Consider the following 21,760-nt stretch of genomic DNA (forward strand, 5'->3'; position numbering starts at 1 on the left):
CATTTGGGCACAGTGAGGTGGACCATGCAGGCCCCAGGGGGCGAGGGCTGACAGCGGTGGCACACTTGCATTCAGTGGGACGAAACGCATGGACCCTGGTGACAGTGGCAGCTGCCACACCTGTGGGGGCTGCAGTGGCAGGAGACGGCAGACGGAGCACAATTGTTCCTCTTTGACCCCGCCCACATACAGTGTCACAACCCAGCCACTGAGTTGCCCTGCTCTGGTGAACACCTAGGGCTCCGATCCTGATACGTAACAGGCATGAACAGACCAAAAGATGGCGCAAGAAGAACTCAAAATCCCAGAGCCAATAACTCTAAGCAACCAAGAAATTGCCAGCCTCTCAGAAGCACAGTTCAAGACACTGTTTATCAGGATGATCACAGAACTAGTTGATTATAGTCACAAATTAGAGGAACATATGAAGGCTAAACTAATTGAAATGAAGGGAGATGTCCAGGAAACCAATAGTGATGGAAAGGAAACTGGGACTCAAATCAAGGGAGTGGATCAGAAGGAAGAAAGGAACAGCCAAACAGAAAAGAATGAAGAAACAAGAATTCAAAAAAATGAGGAGAGGCTTAGGAACCGCCAGGACATCTTTAAACGTTCCAACATCCGAATTATAGGGGTACCAGAAGGGGGAAAGAAACAGCCACGAGTGGAAAACTTATTTGAACAAATAAGAAAGGAAAACTTCCCCAGTCTGGCAAAGGAAATAGACTTCCAGGAAGTCCAGGAAGCTCAGAGAGTCCCAAAGAAGTTGGACCCAAGAAGGAACACACCAAGGCACATCATAATTACATTAGCCAAGACTAAAATGAAGGAGAGAATCCTAGAAGCAGCAAGAGATAAGGGGACAGTTACCTACAAAGGAGTACCCAGCAGAGTGTCAGCAGATTTCTCAAAAGAGACCTTACAGGCAAGAAGGGGCTGGAAAGAAGTATTCCAAGTCATGAAATCCAAAGACTTACAGCCAAGATTGCTTTATCCAGCAAAACTTTCATTTAGAATGGAAGGACAGATAAAGTGCTTCTCAGATAAGGTCAAGTTCAAGGAGTTCATCATCACCAAGCCCTTATTATATGAAATGCTAAAGGGACTTATATAAGAAAGAGAAGATGAAAAATATGAACAGTGAAAGGACAGCAAACTCACAGTTATTAACAACCACACCTAAAACAAAAGCAAACCTAGAGGACAGCTAGATCAGGAGTGGAACCATAGAAATGAAGAACACATGGAGGGTTAGCAACAGGGGAGTGGGAGGAGGAGAAGGGGGGAGAAGGCACAGAAAATAGCATAGATGGTAGGTAGAAAATAGATAGGGGGGAGGGCAAGAATAGTGGGGAAAATATAGAATCTAAGGAACTCGAGACACGTGGTTATAAACTAAGGTGGGGAGAATGGCGGAGGAGGGAGTGTGCGGGTGGAGGGGAATGAAGGGGGGAATAGAACAACTGTAATGGTATAATCAATAAAATATATTTAAAAAAAGATTTTATTTATTTATTTTTAGAGAAAGGAAAGGGAGGGCGAAAGAGAGGGAGAGAAAAATCAATGTGTGATTGCCTCTCATGAACCCCCTACTGGGGACCTGGCCTACAACCTAGGCATGTGCCCTGACTGGGAATCAAACAGGCAACGCTTTGGTTCACAGGCCTGTGCTCAATCCACTGGCTACACTAGTCAAGGCTGATCAATTTTTATATGGATTATTTGAAAACCCCTGACAGTCTTTGAAAGCATACTTATAGTTCTATTTAGAAAATACTCTTTGACAACTAGTTTCCTAGTTGTCTATTTCCATAATGAGTCACAGGTTGAAGGGTTTTATCCTAGTATCTCCACAAGTGCTGTACTATTTTTTCATCATGAGTAGTGTGTTCCAGGGCTTTTCTGGACTGTCTCATTTCTGTGGGCTGCAGGGATACACGCTGACTTTGGTTTTCAGCTGTATCTTTTTCTAAATTTTAAAAATAATCATGTATTACATTTCTAGTCAGGACAACTACCAATAAACATTCTGAAAAGTTAGTTTAAAACTTGTGTAAGTGATTTACATACATGTAAAGTTCGAAAACAGGCTAACCTAATCTAGGGTGTTAGGCTGCTGGTCAGTGGGAATGGCGACTGGAACAGCTGATAAAATTCCTATTTCTTATCTGGTGTTGGATGCATGTGTATGTTTATAAAAATTCATCAAACTATATACTAAGGATTTGTGCTTTTTCTCTGTGTGTATATTTTAATTTTAAAAAAGTAGGAAAAATTGATATAAGGTTTGAATTAAGAAAAAAATCCTTATAAAATTTAGGGGCTCCTAAATGTTGAAGTGATAAGAGGCACATGATACAACAGTCATCTTTTAGTAGGGAATGGGCTTTGTCTGCCTGGGTACTTTTACATAAGAATCAGGCCTCCTTTTTTTAGACTATTAGTGAGAACTTAAAATTCTGTTTTGTGATTTTTAAGTCACCCCAGGCACAGATGTGAATTAAACAGGCAGTAAGGCTGGTCTCTGGGAGTCCTGTGATTGCAACGTGGGCTTAGCAAGCGCTGCCGTTTCATCTCCTCATTTCATTCCATCTTTAGTGACTTTCATGAAACAATTTATAAAAAGAAGGAAAGAAGAATGCCAACTGTAATGGCAGAGAAGAAATCTAGAACAGTGTTGTTCTTATCCCCACCCTGAAAACCCCCCCCCAAACCAGCTTTGGATAAATTGTAGACTGTTGAACACTTGGATCTATGATCCAGTGTACCATATGCTCTATTATAGAAAAGAGAGATTCAGAAAATACTGTGATCACTTTCTCCCACAGCCACATAAATTACAAGTAAGTTATAGAACCACCACCCTTGAGAACCATCTGAAGACTAGCCAAGGAGACTGCCTATTACTAAGGATATAAATAAGCCACATCAAGACTCAAAACAGATTGGTCCCACACCCACATGTGGTGGCTAGAATCAAGAGAGATATCTCACCTGTGGAGGTCCCTCCTGAGGAACAAGGGGTCCTATCCCCATACCAGGCTCCTCAGCCTGGAGCACCAGTGCCAGGAGTCCCCACAATAGCTGGCTGTGAAAATTGGCAAGGCTTCCATCCAGGTGAAATGAAGGGCTCCTGGAAACCAACCTGTACTCTTTCTAAAAAATATTTATTCATTTGTTTATTTATCTTTAGAGGGGAAAGGAAGGAGAAAGGGAGAGAAATATCAATGTATGGTTGCCTCTCATGGGTCCCCTGCTGGGAACTGGCCCGCAACCCAGACATGTGCCCTGACTGGGAATTGTACCTCGATCCTCTGGTTTGCAGGCCTGAGCTCAATCCACTGAGCTACACCAGCCAGGGCCCAACCTGTACTCTTAAAGGGCAGAGCACAGACTCACTCATAAACACTTGCCCTTCAGCTCCAGAGAAGGGATAACAGTTAAAAAAGCACCAGGACATATAAGGAGGAACTGAATGGTCTGGCTTCGGGGTGAAGACTTTGGAGGGGCAGCTTTTTCCAAGACAGAAGTGCTGGCAGAGGCCATTGTTCTTTTGTTGAGTCCTCCACCTATAGAGCTGGGGGGCAGGCACAAAATCTGAGTCTCCAATCTGGCTAGCACCGCTCACGCCACCCCAAATACAAATGAAGGATATAAATGGTGATTCCCTGAGAACCCACTCCACCCAAGTTGTGTGTCCAGCCTGAGCCTCTTTCAGCAGTGGTTTCTCACAAGCAACTAGCCTTGGACTGTGCTGTGGACTTTCCTAAAATCTCTCAAAGGTTCACAAAACCAAACAAGCAGTGGCTGACCTCAGTGTGCCCTGTACTTTTGGCTAGGCAGCCCTGAGCCTGGTACAAGTGGCAGCTGGCCTTAGTTCACAAATGAGCATCTCTCAGGAGCCTCCAAAAATCAGCACAGGCAGCTAACTACTGCAGATCATTTTGTATCTCCAATCAGGTTTGTCCAGGCTAAACACAGGCAGTGGCTGACCTGGGCCTACAGTGAAAGTCCACCCAAGAGGCCCCAGAACCAGCACACTAGTGGCTAGCTTCAGAACACAGCAGGGCACCAACTGATTTCTCCACAAATGATAGACCCAGAGGGTAGATTCAGCAGGCACCAGAGCCCAGATACAGCAAATCCCCCTCTGGGGGGTGGTCAGCCCCCACACAATAGCTCATCCACTATACCCATAGTGAGTCCTCACAGCCAGTCAGCCTGAGGGTCAGTCCCACCCACTGAAGTGCTAACAGCAGTCGAGGTTCAATTACAACACAACTCACACAAGGCACACTCCTGGAGCACCAGATTCAGGCAACCAGGAAGACTGTGCCACTGGCCCTCACAAGACACTAGGTAAGGTTACCCTGCCAAAATGGGAGATGTGGCAGATCAATCTACACATAGAAACAAACACCAAAATGGGGAGACAAAGAAGCATGTCCAAAATGAAAGAACAGGACAAAACTCCAGAAAAAGAACTAATCAAAATGGAAAGAAGCAATCTACCAGATACAGAGTTCAAAATGCTGGTTATAGGGATTTTCAGTGAACTTAGGGGAAGAACAGATAATCTCAGTGATAGAAACCATAAAAAAGGATGAGTTAGAAATAAAGAATATAATATCTGGAATGAAGAACATACTAGAAGGAATCAATAATATATTAGATGAAGCAGGAGATCAAATCAGCAATTTGGAAGACAAAATAGTGGAAGACACAAAATTGGAACAGGAAAAAATTTTTTTTAAAGATGAGGATAGTTTAGGGACTTCTGGGACAATATCAAACATAACAATATTCACATCATACTGGTACCAGAAGGAAAAGAGAGAGCAAGGGACTGAGAACCTATTTGAAGATATAATGGTGAAACACTTTACTAACCTGGTGAAGAAAACATACATGAAAGCCCAGGAAGCACAGAGATAGCCAAAAAGATGAACCCAAAGAGGTCCACACCAAGACACATCATAATCAAATTGGCAAAGATTAAAGACAGAGAGAGAATCTTAAAAACAGCAAGAGAAAAGCAGTTAGTTATATACAAGGGACTCCCATAAGACTGTCAGCTGATTTCTCAACAGAAACTTTGCAGGCCAGAAAGGATTGGCACAAAATAGTGAAACTGGAGAAAAGCAATGTCCTACAGCCAAGACTACTCCACCTAGAAAAGCTATACTTTAGAATTAAAGGAGAGACAATGAGCTCCCAGAAAAGAAAAAGCTAAAGGAGTTTATCACCACCAAAGGAATATTATAAGAACTGTTAAAGGAACTTCTTTAAGACGAAGAAAAGATAAAAAACATGAACAATAAAATTGCAATAATCATGTACCTGTGGACAATCCCTTTCACTGTAAATGGATTAAATGCTAAAATCAAAAGACATAGGGTGGTTGAATTGATAAGAAAACATGACCATTACATGTGTTACCTAGAAGAGAACAACTTCAGCTCGAAAGACACGACTGCAAGTAAAGGAATGGAAAAAGATATTTTATGTAAATGGAAAAAAAAACCCAGGATAGCAATATTAATATCAGACAAATAGACTTTAAAACAGAGGCTATAACAAGAGAATAAGAACAACATTTCATAAGGAAAAAGGCACCAATATAACAAGAGGATATAACCCTTGTAAATGTTTATGTACCAACGTACAAGCAACTAAATACATAAAGCAAATATTGATGGACACAAAGGGAGCGATGGACAGTAACAGTAAAACTAGGGGATTTTAACACCCCATTGCCTTCCATGGATAGATCATTCAGACAGAAACTCAACAAGGTAACAGCAGCCCTTAATGACATATTAAAGCAGATGAATTTAACTGATATTTTTAGAACATTTCACCCCAAAGCAGGAGAATATATATCTTTTCAAGAGTACATAGAACATTTTCTAGGATAGAACATGTTAAGTCACAAAGCAAGGCTCAATAAATTTTAAAAGATTGAAATAATATCAAGCATCTTCTATCACAATGGTATGAAACTGGAAATCAATTACAAGGAAAAAACTGAAAAATACACCAACACATGAAGGCAACATAACATACTACTTAACAATGAATGGGTTAATAATGAGATCAAGAAGAAATAAAAGGATACCTTGAGACAAATGAAAATGAAAACACAACCACCGAAATATACAGGACACAGCCAAAGCAGAGCAAAATTCATAGCAACACAGACCTACCTCAAAAAACAAGATAAGTCTCAAAAAAGCAAGCTAACCATATACCTTAAAAACTAGAAAAAGAACAAAGCCAAAGTGAGTAGGAATTGATAAACTTTTAAAAAAGAAAAAAAAGACAAGGACCCAAATAAATAAAACCAGAAATGAAAGAAAACTGACAGTCCACACTGAAATACAAAAAATTATTAAAAAATACTATGAATAATTATTGCCAATATAATGGACAACTTAGAAGAAATAGATATGTTTCTAGAAACATGCAATCATCTAAGACTAAATCAAGAAGAAACAGAAAATCCAAACAAATTGATAACAACTAATGAAACCAAATCTCCAATCAAAACACTTCTATCAAACAAAAGCCCTGAACCAGATGCCTACACAGGTGAATTTTACCAAATACACAAAAATTTACCTATTCTTCTCAAACCATTTCAAAACACTGAAGAGGAAGGAAGGCTCCCAAGCTTACTTTAAGAAGCCAGGATTACTCTGACTCCAAAACCAGATGAAGACATTACAAAAGAAGAAAACTATAGGCCAATACCTCTGATGAATATACACACAAAAATCCTTAACAAAAATATTAGTAAATGAGTTCAGCAATACACTAAAACAAAAAAAAAAAATCAAACACCACAATCACATGAGCTTTATCCTTGGGATGCAACATTGGTATTGCATTGGCCAAAATGTTCATTTATTTTTTTCTGTACAATGGCTCCAGTAGTGCTTAAGTAAGCACTTTAACTTCATTTGAAACATTGTTAGATTGTATTGTGACAACTGTCAAATCGGCATGCACTTAAAAAAATCCCTCATCAAAATTGATGAATTTTTATGTAGCTATTTTAATATTTAAGATGGAAGAAGATACGCAACATTTTCAGTGCATTATGTTTGTTATTTCAAGAAAGGTAAGACACACACACACAAAAGACTTGTGCAGTGAGTGGAGAAGGTGCTGTGACTGATCAAATGTTTCAAAAGTGGTTTGCGAAGTTTCTTGGTACTATTGACTTCTTGGCCAAGTAATTCTTTGCTGTGGGACTGTCTGATGCATTAAAAGATATTTAGCAACACCTCTGGCCTCTACCCACTAGAAGCCAATAGTGGGAGATAGATGACATACTCAAGATATCCAAATCAATAAAGTTATTGGGAAAATGATGAATGTGTTTTTTTATTTTATAGAAAAAAATAATGAACTTTTTGGCCAACCCAATACAATATCTGTAAGTCAATTAACATTATACACCATATAAATAAACTGAAGAATAAAAAATCATATTATAGTATCAATAGATGCAGAAATAGCATTTGATAAAATCCAGCATCTATTTAGATAAAAACTTTCAGCCAGTGGGAATGGAGGTAACAAACCACAGCATAATTACATTACCCAAGATTAAACAGGAGAGACTCTTAAAAGCAGCAAGAGAAAAGAAGAGAGTTATTGACAAAGGAGTTCCCAGAAGACTATCAGCTGATTTCCCAAAAAAACCCTTAAGGCAAGAAGGGGCTGAAAAGAAGTATTCCGAGTCATAAAAGGCAAGGACCTACATCCAAAATTACTCTATCCAGCAAAGCTATCATTTAGAATGGAAGGGCAGATAGAGTGCTTTCCACATAAGGTAAAGTTAAAGGAGTTCATCATCACCAAGCCCTTATTATATGAAATGTTAAAGACACTTATCTAAAAGAAGATGAAATATATAAACAGTAAAATGACAACAAACTCACAACTATCAACAGCTGAACCTCAAAAAAAAAAAAAAAACATGCCTTGGCTGGTGTAGCTCAGTGGATTAAGCGCCAGCTTGAGAACCAAAAGGTTGCTGGTTTGATTCCCAGTCAGGGCACGTGCCTGGGCTGCAGGCCAGGTCCCCGGCTGGGGTGTGAGAGAATCTGATGTTTCTCTCCACTCTTTCTCCCTTCCTTCCCCTTTCTCTCTCTAAAAATAAATAAATAAAATCTTGAAAAACAAACACTAAGCAAACTAGAACAGAAACAGAATTAGAGAGATTGATAACTCGGAAGATTATCAGTGGGGAGGGGATGGGGGGAGAATGGGGGAAAAGGTACAGGAAATAAGAAGTGTAAATGGTAGGTACAAAATAGAAAGAAGGAGGGTAAGAATAGTATAGGTAATGGAGAAGCCAAAGAACTTATATATATGACCCAGGGACATGAACTATGAACTAAGAGGGGAGGGAATGCTGGAGGGAATGGGGGTAACAGGCAGAGGGGCATAAAGAGGAGAAAGAAAAGAATGGGATGACTGTAATAGCGTAATCAAAATATACTTCAAAAATAATATTGTAATAACTACATATGTTGTCTGGTGGGTAATGGACTTATTAGTGATGTCTTTGTTAAATTATATAAATGACTAATCACTACACCGTATACTTGTAACTAATACAATATTGTATGTGAATTGCAATTGAAATATTTTTTAAGAAAAAGAAAAGAGATTCATGAAAATGTTTTTGGAAGTACTATAGGCTAAATTTACTTGAATAGCTCATACATGTACTTAATTTTATATCTATTTAATCATTAAGATCTAAACCAGATACTTCATTTTCATTACACTTTGCAATATCTCATAGAAGACATTAGATGATGGAGTGTTATTTGTAGATTTGGAGAATCAAAAGACCTTTGGAATGTCAATCATGTTTTATCTGTTTAATCATCCTCAACGTCACAGAAAACAAAGGTAGAGAGACAAATTACTTGGATCATAAAACTATTGTTTGTGATCTCCTATAGGAACAAATAGGCATCATTCTATTAATTATGCAAATACTTGGACTACTTTCCATCTATACTTGGGAGATTTGCCAAAATACCAGTAATAGTATTCAGATATAATGATTTATAGGTACTTTCATAAAAAAAACATCAATCCACCCTGGCCAGGGTGGCTCAGTGGTTGGAGCATTGTCCTGTAAACTGAAAGGTTGCAGGTTCAATTACTGGTCAGGGCACATGCCTAGATTAGAGGTTCCACCCCTGGGGCACATATGGCAGGCAACCTGTCGATGTTTCTCTGTCACACTGATGTTTCTTTCTCTTTCCCTCTATCCACCTCCTGCACTTCCTCTCTTTTTCTCAAATCAAGAAACATGCCCTCAAGTGAGGATAAAAAGAAACATCAATCCAATGTATTGAGACTATGAAAATCCAAATACAAGTAAATATATATCACAGTATATAATGGATTCATGTTTACATACTAGGACCTCTGTGTGAAATCTTCCAATGACCTGAAAAACAGTCTATGAGCCAAAGTAGAAATGAGTTACTTAACCATGTGTGACATTTGGCTAGTTAATATGTTAAAAACACCTGTTTTTTTTTTCATTTTTTGATTTCTGTGAAACTGTGAAAGTAATTAAATTCATTTCATGTATAGCATGTCCCATGCTCTTTTGATGTTGAATATATGCTATTATAAAAGTGGTAGCTGATGATTTCAATATCATTACAAGATGTACCTTCCTAGAATTATAAAAGTTTGTTTCAGTCACATTAGTGTCTATATTCATAATCCTAATGAAGGAAAAGATTATTATATGTGCTATGATATAAAATTAAGGATATTGAGATTATAAATTTATTTTACTTTTGATAATAGGTTTATTTGTATTGAGAAACTGAAATTTGTGTAACTTTGATTACTTGGAAGTAAGGACTGTTTGAATACTACTGGTTTGAATTTCCAGCACGGGGTTCAGTATATTGATATAATCAGAGCTTGGTAAGTTCTTATTACTCTTCTAAGGTCTTTTACATTTTTTCATGGACATGAGCTGATTCTACTGTGTCATTTGGGGCAGGGATAGGAGTTGGGGCAGAAGAGAGGGTAGATGCAAGCAAGAAGTTTCAACAGTATGAGTAGTTTTTTTCTTAAGGTGGATGGTGGATACACAGGTATTCATTGTATTTACTTTCTTATACCTCTTTGCATAATTAATTTTAAAAATAAAACAGTAAAAACTAAGTATAATATTCACAGCTTTATTTTGTTTCACAGACTGGCAAATACTGGATCATAATCAACCTCTCTGCCCTTTCTGATGGTTTTTCTTCTCAATGAAGTCTGTGCTAGAAATTAAACATTATCTTAATTGCAAGTGTCACTGCAGCAGAATAGATTGGTTTAACAGCAGCAACATGCCACACGTCCAAGTGTAACTCTTCCATTGAGTAAATTACCTCAATTTCCTGTAACTGCTCATGATTGGTTGTATACATCTGCTGAAGAGAATCCTCCAACTCTGTGTTCCGATCCAGTAATGTCTTCCCAAGCTCAGCAGCAAGTTGGAGATCTAGAACAAGTGAAGAATGCAAATGATTTCACTTCAACATTTTATGTAAACTGGTCCTTAAAATATAAATGAACCAAGACCCAACCCAACACAGAAAGTTTAAGTCACTTCTGGCTAAGATGGAGACATAGGTAAACACACTGTGCCTCCTCGCACAACCAAAATAAGAACAACAACAATTTAGAAACAAAATAACAACCAGAACTGACAGAAAATTGAACTATATGGAAGTCCAACAACCAAGGAGTTAAAATAGACACATTCATCCATACCTGTAGGAGGGGCGGAGTTGGGAAGCTGGGTGGAGGGGAGTTGCGGCAAAAAAAGTGGTGGCACCGGGATGCGCAAGGCAGAAGCTGACAAACCCCAGGTACTCAAGACAGCAGCGGGTGGACCCTGGGCATGCAGCCAGTGGCTGGCAGGCCCCCAATGCGGGATGGCAACAGGCAGACCCAGCAAGGTGGCAATTATGAAGCAGGGCATGGCGCTCAAGGTGGCTGGCTGACCTGGCAGTCCCACATTCAAGTGCAGATAAACCAGGCAGGTGAAACTGGGGAGCGAGACATATCACAGAACCTAAGGTCCCAGTGTGGGGAAATAAAGCCTCAAAACACCAATTGAAAACACCTGGGGGGGTTGAGGTGCGGGGAGAGACTACCAACCTCACAGGAGAGTTCATTGGAGAGACCCACGAGGTCCTAGAATGTACACAAGCACATCCACATGGGAATCAGCATCAGAAAAGCCCAGTTTGCTTGAGGGAAGCAGCGGAAGGGACTGAAATCTGACAGAGAGTGGAGCAAGCACCATTGTCCCCTCTCATATCCCAGCCCCACCTATAGCATCACAACTCTGCAACTAGCTTGCCCTGCCTGGTTGAACACCTAAGGCTCCACCCCTCACAAGTAAGAGGTGCCCTGAGACAAAAAAAAAAAATGGTCCAAATAAAAGAACAGACCAAAGCTCCATAGCAGATACAACTAAGGGACAAAGAGATAGACAACCTATCAGATGCACAGTTCAAAGCACTGATGATCAGGATGCTCACAGAATTGGTTGAATTTGGTGGCAAATTAGATGAAAACATGAAGGCTTCACTAAGTGAAATGAAGCAAAATGCACAGGGAACCAACAGTGATGGGAAGAAAACTGGGACAAAAATCAATGCAGTGGAATAGAAGGAAGAAAGAAACATTCCACCAGAAAAGAAGGAAGAAACAAGAATTCAAAAAAAATGAAGAGAGGCTTAGGAACCTCCAGGACATCTTGAAACGTTCCAACATTTGAATTATAGGCATAACAGAAAAGGAAGAGCAACAAGTGCAAAAGTTATCTGAACAAATAATAAAGGAGAACTTCCCCAATCTGGCAAAAGCAATAGACTTCCAGGAAATCCAGAAAGCTCAGAGAGTCCCAAAGAAGTTGGACCCAAGGAGGAACACACCAAGGCACATCATCATTACATTAGCCAAGATTAAAATGAAGGAGAGAATCCTAGAAGCAGCAAGAGAAAAGAAGACAGTTATCTACAAAGGAGTTCCCACAAAACTGTCAGCTGATATGAAAATAAACTTTCAGGCAAGAAGGGGCTGGAAAGAAGTATTCCAAGACATGACAGGCAAGGACTTACATCCAAGATGACTTCATCCAGCAAAGCTTTCATTTAGAATGGAAGGGCAAATAAAGTGCTTCCCAGATAAGATCAAGTCAAAGGATTTCATCATCACCAAGAACTTATTATATGAAATGTTAAAGGGACTTATCTAAGAAAAAGAAGACAAAAAACATATACAGTAAAATGACAGCAACACTCACATTAAAAACCACATCTAAAAGAAAAACAGTTCTGCCAAGATGGAGGGATAGGTGGAAACACTGTGCCTTCTCCCACAACCAAGTTTGAATACAACAAAGGTTTGGAGAACAAAGACACAGCCAAAGAACAGAAAATTGAATTATATGGAAGTCTGACGACAATGAACCCGTTCAACGGTAAGAGGGGCGGAGCCAGCAGCAGAGCAGGGTTGGGCAGAAAAGATCCCCAGACCTAGGCATGCAGGTAGCCCAGACCCAGTCAGGGTGTGGGGCAGACTGACCGTGGTCGCACATTGGCGCACAGTGAGACGGACCACGCAGGCCCCAGGGGGCGAACCCAGTGGAGGGCTAACGGCGGTGGCGCACTCATGTGCAGTGGGACGAAACACGCGGGCCCCAGTGACGGTTGCAGCTGCTGCACCTGTGGGGGCTGCAGCGGGAGGCGGCAGACAGGATGCCATTGCTCCTCGTTGACCCCATCCACACATACAGCGTCACAACCCAGCCACTGAGTTGCCCTGCTCTGGTGAACACCTAGGGCTCTGATCCTGATATGTAACAGGCATGAACAGACCAAAAGATGGCGCAAGAAGAACTCAAAGTCCCAGAGCCAATAACTCTAAGCGACTGAGAAATTGCCAGCCTCTCAGAAGCACAGTTCAAGACACTGTTTATCAGGATGCTCACAGAACTGGTTGATTATAGTCACAAATTAGAGGAACATATGAAAGCTAAACTAATTGAAATGAAGGGAGATGTCCAGGAAACCAATAGTCAGAGCCCTGAGGGAGATGGAATGGCCCAGTAGGAAACCTGAGTCTTACTTAAGATCCAGTTGAACTAGGGCCCTCTACTTGAAATTTGCTGTCTTATGCACTCCTACCTGTGAGACATGAAGAAGACTGATGTATTTCATGGAGATGTACTCATTAGTCCAGGAATGATCATTCAGCATCGTGACTTCTATGATTATAATTATTTGCTAATGAACTAAATTCATTCATATCTTGATCATGTACTTTTTTTGGACAGAGCCTAGACCAAAGTACATACAAATATTTAATAGTCTCTAAAGTTCCTAAGAAATCTGGCTGCTATAAATGTGTTAATGTATTATTGCAACTGTCAAAGCAAAGTTTGTTTTTATAGGCCCTGGCCTCCAAAAGGGAATAAAAATTATTATGTCAAAAAATACATCTGTAATATGAACACTGCCCTAGGTCTCTCATTTTTACTACTCCTCTCATGCCCTTCTTCAAGATGAGCAAACCAGACAAGCAGCTATAGTTTTTGAGGTAATCACATATCAGTAGCTCATATAATACTCTGATGTAGCACAGAATCATATTTCTAATTTAAACTTCATTTTTCATCTCTCTTTTTAGGCATAAATGCACATAAGACAGAATTTGTCTGTACACAATCCCAGAAACAAAAATTTAATGATACCAAAAATTATACTAGTTTTAACATAGTTAACTGAAGTCACTATCTGCATAGTAAACTTCATAGAGGTCCTTTAATATAGTAGGAAATGCACTCAACTGAGTACAATATGGGGCTTTCAAGGGTCCTACACTTAGTATTCTTGTTTAGGGACAATATGATTGTAAAATCAAATAAAATAATACAGAATGAAGTACTTTACAAACTAAGTTGCAATAAAAAGGCAAACAATCAATGTGTTTATTGCTAGGCACTCTGCTAAGCTTTGGCTACAGAATGGTAAATATAATGAATGAAGTTCCTGGTTTTCTAGACTAATGGTGAAGCCAGACAGCAAGCACATAGATAAGCTTACAAACTGATAAACACTCTTCATACATATATGCATTCATACATTCAATAATACCAGTGAGGAACACAGTGAGGAAATAACATGGAGTCATTACAGTCAAGTAGGCTGAGGACTGAGGAAAAAGGATTCTGTTCTTTTTAAACCAGCCTGGGAACTTAAACTTTCGACCTTTTCAGTCCTGAGTCAATGCCTGGATCTCACCAGCTGATGATCCCGTGAAGGACTAAGGAAACAATGTTCACATATCCAGGCCACCTGACATCCATTATCCAGTTCACCATTCATCAGAGGATGACCATCTTGGACCAATCCAAAGGCTAAGAATGCAGGACTGATTTTTCTCAAGAATATATTTTTTACTGTTAAGAACTCTTAGCTTTTCTTTCATCTTCAGAACATTCTAGGTATTGCCTAGTTATGTTTTCCACTTGTGAACCCTAAGACATTTGAATAAATCTTTATCATTTATTTCTAGCAATGGGTCTACATTTCTTTAGTTCATTTGACACTAGGTACCATTCTGGACACTGAGGATATAAGAACGAATTTAGCTAAAAAAATTCCCTGCCCTCATGGAGCTTATATTCTATTGGGAGAATTAGCATGAGAAAATATATGACAGCAGGGAGTGCTAAAGAGAAAAACTAAAACAAGGAAGGGGAATAGGAAGAGTATGGGAGTGGAAGGTTGAAATTTAATAATGAGGATAACAGAATTAAGATATGAAGAAATGGAATAAATGACCATGTAGCTCTACCTAGATCTGTAGGCAACCAACATTCCAGGCAGAGGCAAAATGGATGTAAAGACCCTAGGAGGAAGCATCACTAGAGCTAATAAGGGCTCAATGAGGCTGGAGCAAAGTGTATATGTGTGTGTGTGTGTGTGTGTGTGTGTGTGTGTGTGTGGAGGGAGTTGGGGACGATGGGGGACGATGGGGGAAGTAGGAGACAAGTCAGATGGCTCCAAGATTGACCAGCTTGTGTAGGACCCAACTAAGGAGGTCAAGATTTTGGGTTATACTGAGTGAAATGTAACTCGGTGACAGGATCATTCTGGCTGCTGTGTAAACAGATAGAAAGGGACAAAGGCAAAAGCAAGGTGACAAATGGATATTGAAATCATCTGGGTAAGAGATGATGGTGGCTTGGACTAGGGCGGTGGAGATGGAGGGAAGGAATAGGAATAGATAGAGGAATAGAGAAGGAATAGATTCTGGATATATTTTGAAAGTAGAGCTAAAAGGATGTGTTAACTCAATTGGATGTAGTGTGAGATAAAAAAGGAAAAAATGAATTTGGTGATAATAAATAAAGGAGCTACTTTGGAAAGGGTAGTCACAAGGAAAATCACGCTGAGAAGACATTTAGCTAAAGCTTGAAGGAAAAGGATCTCACCATGTAAAAGCCAGAGGTACTACAATAGGAGAGAACTTGGCATATCCTACAACTTGACCAAAAGCTGGTGATAGAAACATTGGGGAAGAGTATGGGATGGGATGAAATTGGAGAAGTAGGCAGGGTTTGTATCATAAGAAGATTTTATAGGCCATGGTAAAGAAAGTTTGGCTTTTCTTCTAAGTATATGGGAAGTAATTTTACTTAATGTCGTACAAATATTTATCATGAAGAAATATTTGTTATAAAAACAGGGAACCCTCACTATATGACCTTTAAACTTAATTTTTTTTTAGAAATTGGCAAATAAAGTTTACATCTATTCATTACTACCAATATTAAAACTCAGCCTAAATAAGTGGTAACAGAAAAGCAATACATTTTGTCAGTGGTGCTATTCATTTCAGTGTATAATTAGTATTCTACTTAGTTGGTTTTCCCTTATTAGGAAAAAAACAGAGTAGCAAAATTGACCATAGACCACTCCAGCTCATACTAAATATTTTACTCCCATTTGAAGTAAATCAGTGTACTGTGGGTAGACAGGTGTTAAAATACATTCCCTCATGATTTAAATATTAATAATGCCTATTAATGTACTAAAGACTCCAGATAACAAGTCTATGAAATAACATCTTGTATTCAAAAGATATAGAACCTTTACAAACAGCTCAAATCATGTAAGAGACACTCGTCTTTATATGTTTTCAAGGTATTTAGCCCAGTTTTTCAAATGAGACAACTTTAAGCACAAAGGTGCTAACTGACCTGATCAAGGCTATACAAGACACAGGTAAAACAGAGACTCCTGTCATCAGGTTCTAACTCTCACTCTCATCACCATTCTCTACTTTATTATCCATATCTACACAGCTTTATGACTATTGACAGGGGTGTCAACACATTTCTCTAAGGTAGAGAGTACTGATTTCCCTAGTTGAGGTACTTAATCTTTTTGCTTGTTTTCACAGATGGCAATGAGAAACTAGAGTTGAACTACCTGGCTTTTACTGCCTGCTCTGTCAAACAAAGTACATACAACCCTAGGTAGGTTAATACCTTGTTTCCACTAAGTGAAAATGGAACTATGTACAGCTAAAGATGTTCCAGAAATAATTATTTTGTACTCATAATGTATGTAATGTGTATACACAGTGCCACATAGAAGCCACTACACCATATTAAAGACAAAGCCTACAAACACGACCCAGACATTACTTAAATCTCATCTGGTTTGTTTTGAAGTTGAGTAATTCATCACTGTGAATGACCAGAGACTCACCAAAGATGTTTTTTTTAAAGATTTTATTTATTTATCTTTAGAGAGGAAAGGAAGGAGAGAAGGAGAGAAATATCAATGTATGGTTGCTTCTTATGTGTCCCCTGCTGGGAACTGGCCTGCAACCCAGGCATGTGCCCTGACTGGGAATCGAACCGCGATTGTGTGGTTCGCGGGCCCAAGCTCAATCCACTGAGCTACACCAGCCAGGGCTGATGGTTTTAACTAGCAGTCAAAATCTGAATCAAGACTAACTTCAGACCACCCTTACCTACTTCCATTCTGTTATGGAACCACCTGTGCTACTTCATACACAGCCAGGAACAGCTCTCCTGCTGCTTCAGAAAGAGGGATGCCAAGTAAAGCATTCTTCCAGTCAACAGCAAACAGAAAGAACTTGGGACTTGTCCTCTTTCAGCCCTTATTTCCAGTTAAACAAAGCTGAACCTTGCTCAGTAACCTCAAGCCTCAGGCCTCAGTCTCCTACATATTTCATAGGCTATTTAGGATAGAAGTCTAACAAGATAATTTTCAACTACAAGAAAGTGCCTGTGAAGTCACACTGTATAAGAAGATATTACTTCATCTTACTATCTTAAGACAAGGGTCCTTTTTTGGTCTTTAAAAAAAGTTCATTTCCTGTCATGTAGTATATGGCTTCCACAACCAAATGGAGCCAAAAGCTGGCAGTAAGCCCAAGAAGGTTTTCTAAATAATTAGTGGGGGGAATGGGAGAGTACTGAATGTTCTTTATTATTGTTTTTAAGTAAGGCACAAAAGAAAAGGAAACAAAACAGTTTTGAAGCCCTATGTACCTATTCATCTATTTTCCAATAAGGGATTTCATTAAGAGGTTGTCTTTTCTAAATCCTATTGAACTGGCCTAGGCATCACTAAAAATACTACAGATTTACTATGGGCTTGAGAACCAGAACCTAGCAATACCTTCATGTTTAATATTCTTTCACTAATCAGCCTTTGCAAGTGATAATCCATTTTAACACTGTACACTATTAGCTTTAAACAGACACTCCACTTAGCCCTGTGCCTAGGCAGAAAAAAAATTAGCTCCAGCAGCCAGAGTGAATTTTTAGAAGGGTTATCTTCCAGAATTTGGAAAACTTTAGATTCCACTGCTATTATATTTTTCTTATTTTCCTCAGTTTTTTCAAAACTATGAGGACAATATATTCCCATGTTAGCTGTGGTCTATAGCCATAATTCAGTATTATTAAGGCTGAAAGCTTTTCCTCTTACAAATTCAAGTGTGTGATATGGTGATGTTTCTGTGTAACTCCTGTTGCCAATGTTACTATAATTGGGAAAGCAAAAAACTTGAATATAAACATCAAGAAAAACAATGATGTCAGTTTTAATGACCCTCCAAACAGTGATTCAGAAAGTTAGTTACTCACTAGGAAAATGTACTCATCTTGAAAAGAAGCAGGAATGTTAGGATTCCTTTAAACTAAGACTTCATTTGCTGATCCATGCAATGGAAACCTGAATCCTTATTTTAAGCTTGCACAACTCAGCAAATTATAATAGCAGCTGATCTAAAAGAAAATCCAGTCTCTGAAGTCTTTTCACCTTGCTCTCAGGGGCACATTTCAAAGCAAGCGCTGCCATTACCTGTACAGAAGGCTCCTGCTGTCCCAGAAAGGATCATACCCACAGAGACCATCATCAGTATTCTTCTGCGCCAACTCAGCCCTCTGACAAAAGACAATCTCTTCATCAAAGTGTTTTGTAAAAGCAAAGGGTTTTCTCTTGCCTGTACACAACTTTACATGTTTCTAAGTAGGTATGAATAGTAGACCAGAGCCTTCTGAGGTTCAGTATTTGTCAGCAACTTTAATTTAAAAAAGAATGCCCCAGCAAACTTTGATACAAAAAAATCAATCTACCTAAATAATGCTTCCATTGCTAAAAAAAAAAAAAAAGACCTTATAGTTCTATGACTTTGAGAACAGGATATTGAAAAGTTGTTTTGGTAGCTCTCACTGAATAAAGCTTAGTTCAGTAACATTAATACAGGCAGATCTCAAAGATGTTATGAGTTTGGTTCCAGACCACTATAATAAAGCAGGTATCCCAATAAAGCGAGTCATAATCTTTTTGCTGGTGGAAAGTCTTGCCTTCCTTTAAAAAACAAAACAGCTGTGTAGTGCACTGAAGTGAAGTGTGATAAAACAGGGTCTTCCCAAAGTGAGGATATTAACAGATGAACAGATAGATGTCTGTACTTGATAAAATCCCACTACATTTGCTTATCAATATGTTTAACAGGACAGGCATATTCATAAGTTACGATCATTGGAATTTCAATCTATTCCTACCCCACAAGCTTGGTTATGACACACAGGGTTATGTCAAAGCCCACTGTGTTAACAGATGTAAAAGTGCTTTGAGAAGCATAGAAGAAAATCCAAATGCAAACTAGCATTAAGGAGGTTCAGATCTGTGTTCTTTAAGGTTTCATTAACTTGAACACCTGATGACTTCCTTCTGATCAGAGGCTAAAGAGTTCTACATATAACCCTAACAAGTTGCATTTGATTCTCAAGTAGGGATGACATATTACAAATGGCTGTTCCTAGCAACCTCCCACCGGAGAAAGTGCAGTGTGTACTAAGGTACCTGATGGAAGAGAGCTATGAAAACAGTAATCCTGGATGAGTGCCTCAGTTCAGTCCAATAAATACTAAAATTGAGCCTCTATTGTGTGCTACATATTATGCTAGATTCAAAACAAAACAAACCAAGAAAACAAACCTGTAGAGATCTATGCTTCTTAAAAGGCAAGGAATAAAAATATTTAACTTTTATTATACAAACCTCTTACTTTATTATAAGGAAATGTTGCAATTGCACAATGGTTGTCACATTAATCCTAGAGAAAGTATCAAACTAGGCCATCAATTCCCCACCCTTATGGGGAATTCTGGAAACAAGCTTGTTAAAATGTAGGGCAAATTTGTCTTGTGGACAGAGAGAACATAATAGCCATTACTGTACAGCAGCCGTTAAATACCTTCTACTACATAAGTATAACGGTGAACTACTTTGGTTTAAGTGACTGTTCTGTCCACAGCATATTGATTTAAGAACTCACCTTACCTTCCCCCAAAGGGGGGGTGTTTTATCTTCCTTCACTAAGATTTGTTTTATCTTCCTTCACTAAGTGAGTCATTCAACCCTACATTCCCTCCCTCCACCAAGTTCAATGGTTATCATGGTTAATGGTTACAATGGTTATCAATGGTTATAATGGTTAACACTTCATTTACATAAAGGAAATGTTAATCTTCAGTGCAAGTTAAAGTTGAAAAAGTTGATATATGCAGAATTGCAGAAAAGGAAGACCGAAAAAATTTCTGAGGATTTATAAGGCAGTGGTTAAGAAAGTTTGTTCTGTAGTTTGGAGTGGAATCCCAGCTCCCCCAATAGCACTATCTACTTCTACCTCCATAACTGTTGGGAGGATTAAATGACACAGGTGTTGAGGGCCAGTCAGTGCCTGGCACACAAAAAGCGTCCCCCAATAGCAGGTACCTGCCATTAATATGCAAAAGCAGGGGACCTGTCTCCAAATTGAAGTCTGTCTAAGGTTCCCATCTGGAGACACATCATCAGCAAGTTTTTAACCAAGCTACGGTTCAGAGTGAGGGAAGAGGCAGAGGGAAAAATGCCCTCAAGACATTTCACGGCTGGTGAACTGTGTGCCTAAACAATTCTTCCCGCAACAGTCTAACATGTCACTGAAGACGCTGTGTGCCAGTGTCAACGAAGAGAGGGTTTGGACAGCGACTGTGACGCCTCATTCTGTTCGTGCTCCCTTTCTTAACTCCAGGGAAGTCACTTACTTGGTCGCTCTGCCGCCGCCTCTCCACTTTGCTCACTTGGAAAATGGGGCTAACAACAACAAAGTTACCCTCCCGCCCCCATTGAGTTATTGTGCGGATCTCCTGTGTGCCCAGGGCTTGGCATATATCCTGCACAGAGCACCACCACCCATACCACCAGCGCAGATCCCACCTAGAGAAGCACGGTGTTTAGAGCCTGGAGGATTGTGGGGACGACTGACCCGGGAAGCGCGGCAGATGGTATCGGAAGCGGAGCTAGGGGTCCACACACGCTAGTGGTGATGGTAACAACCGCGCCGCCGCCCGGGCCAGCGCAAAGCCTCCCGCGGAGGGATGGGCAGGTGCAGCCCGCCCCCACGCCAGGTGAGCCGGGCCCTCCCCAGCACCTGGCGTCCTAGGGTCGCAAGCAAACGCAATCTGTCATTCACCGCTCTAAGCCTCACCGGCAAGCCACCCACCCGCCGCCCGCCGCCTCACCTTGCTGGAGGCCCTGGTGGTCGTACCACGACTCGTCCTCCTTCATCTCGAACTCCTCCACCAGGTTTTCCGCCAGCATCTCGGCCGGTTCTCCCGGGGACAGCGGCCCCCACCGCCTCCGTCCCTCTTCAGCCACTGTCCCGGTCGCTCCACCAGCCCCTCCGCCCTCCGCCAGACTCTCCCTCGGGAGGGACACTCCGCCACGTCGCCTGTCCAGAGCCGCCTGCCAGCTTGCCTCGAACCTCCCAACAGCCCAACGGACAGCAATCAGGCCAGACTGCCCCAGCCGGCTCTTGGAGTCGGTTTCTCCAGCCGCAGCAGGACCCAACGTGGCACTTCTGCAGAACCCTCCCCTACCGGGCCGCTATTCAAACCCCCGGCGATCCCTTGGCCAATCCAGAGCGGGCCGCCGGTCGAGCGGCAGCCAGATCGTCCAATCACATCTCACTTCAGGGTTGTGTGTCTCCCAGTTTCGAGGGCAATCAGCCAATGGAAACTCTGGAGGAAATAAAGAGGCGGGGAAAAGCGAAGGGTGAGGCCCGAGCCCCGCCCCCTTCTCCGCGTTGCGTTGTAAGAGGAAGC

At 40.4% G+C, this 21,760-nt stretch overlaps 1 protein-coding gene across 2 annotated transcripts in view; it reads right to left on the minus strand.

Moving 5' to 3' along the window:
• CDR2 (cerebellar degeneration related protein 2) overlaps positions 1–21,527 on the minus strand; it is a 36,783-nt gene extending 15,256 nt beyond the window's left edge. For both annotated transcript variants that reach the window (XM_037059467.1, XM_037059466.1), the window contains exons 1-2: positions 21,179–21,527; positions 10,434–10,546 (exon numbers count right to left, since the gene is read on the minus strand). In XM_037059467.1, the coding sequence (XP_036915362.1) occupies positions 10,434–10,546; positions 21,179–21,257 (192 nt within the window). In that variant the 5' untranslated portion in view covers positions 21,258–21,527. The remainder of the gene's footprint in view (positions 1–10,433; positions 10,547–21,178) is intronic.
• Between the last annotated feature and the right edge of the window lie 233 nt (positions 21,528–21,760).

This window comes from Sturnira hondurensis, unplaced genomic scaffold (genome assembly GCF_014824575.4).
Source record: "Sturnira hondurensis isolate 20B ecotype Veracruz unplaced genomic scaffold, ASM1482457v3 Scaffold0010942, whole genome shotgun sequence".
NCBI classification, from domain to species: Eukaryota; Metazoa; Chordata; class Mammalia; order Chiroptera; family Phyllostomidae; genus Sturnira; species Sturnira hondurensis.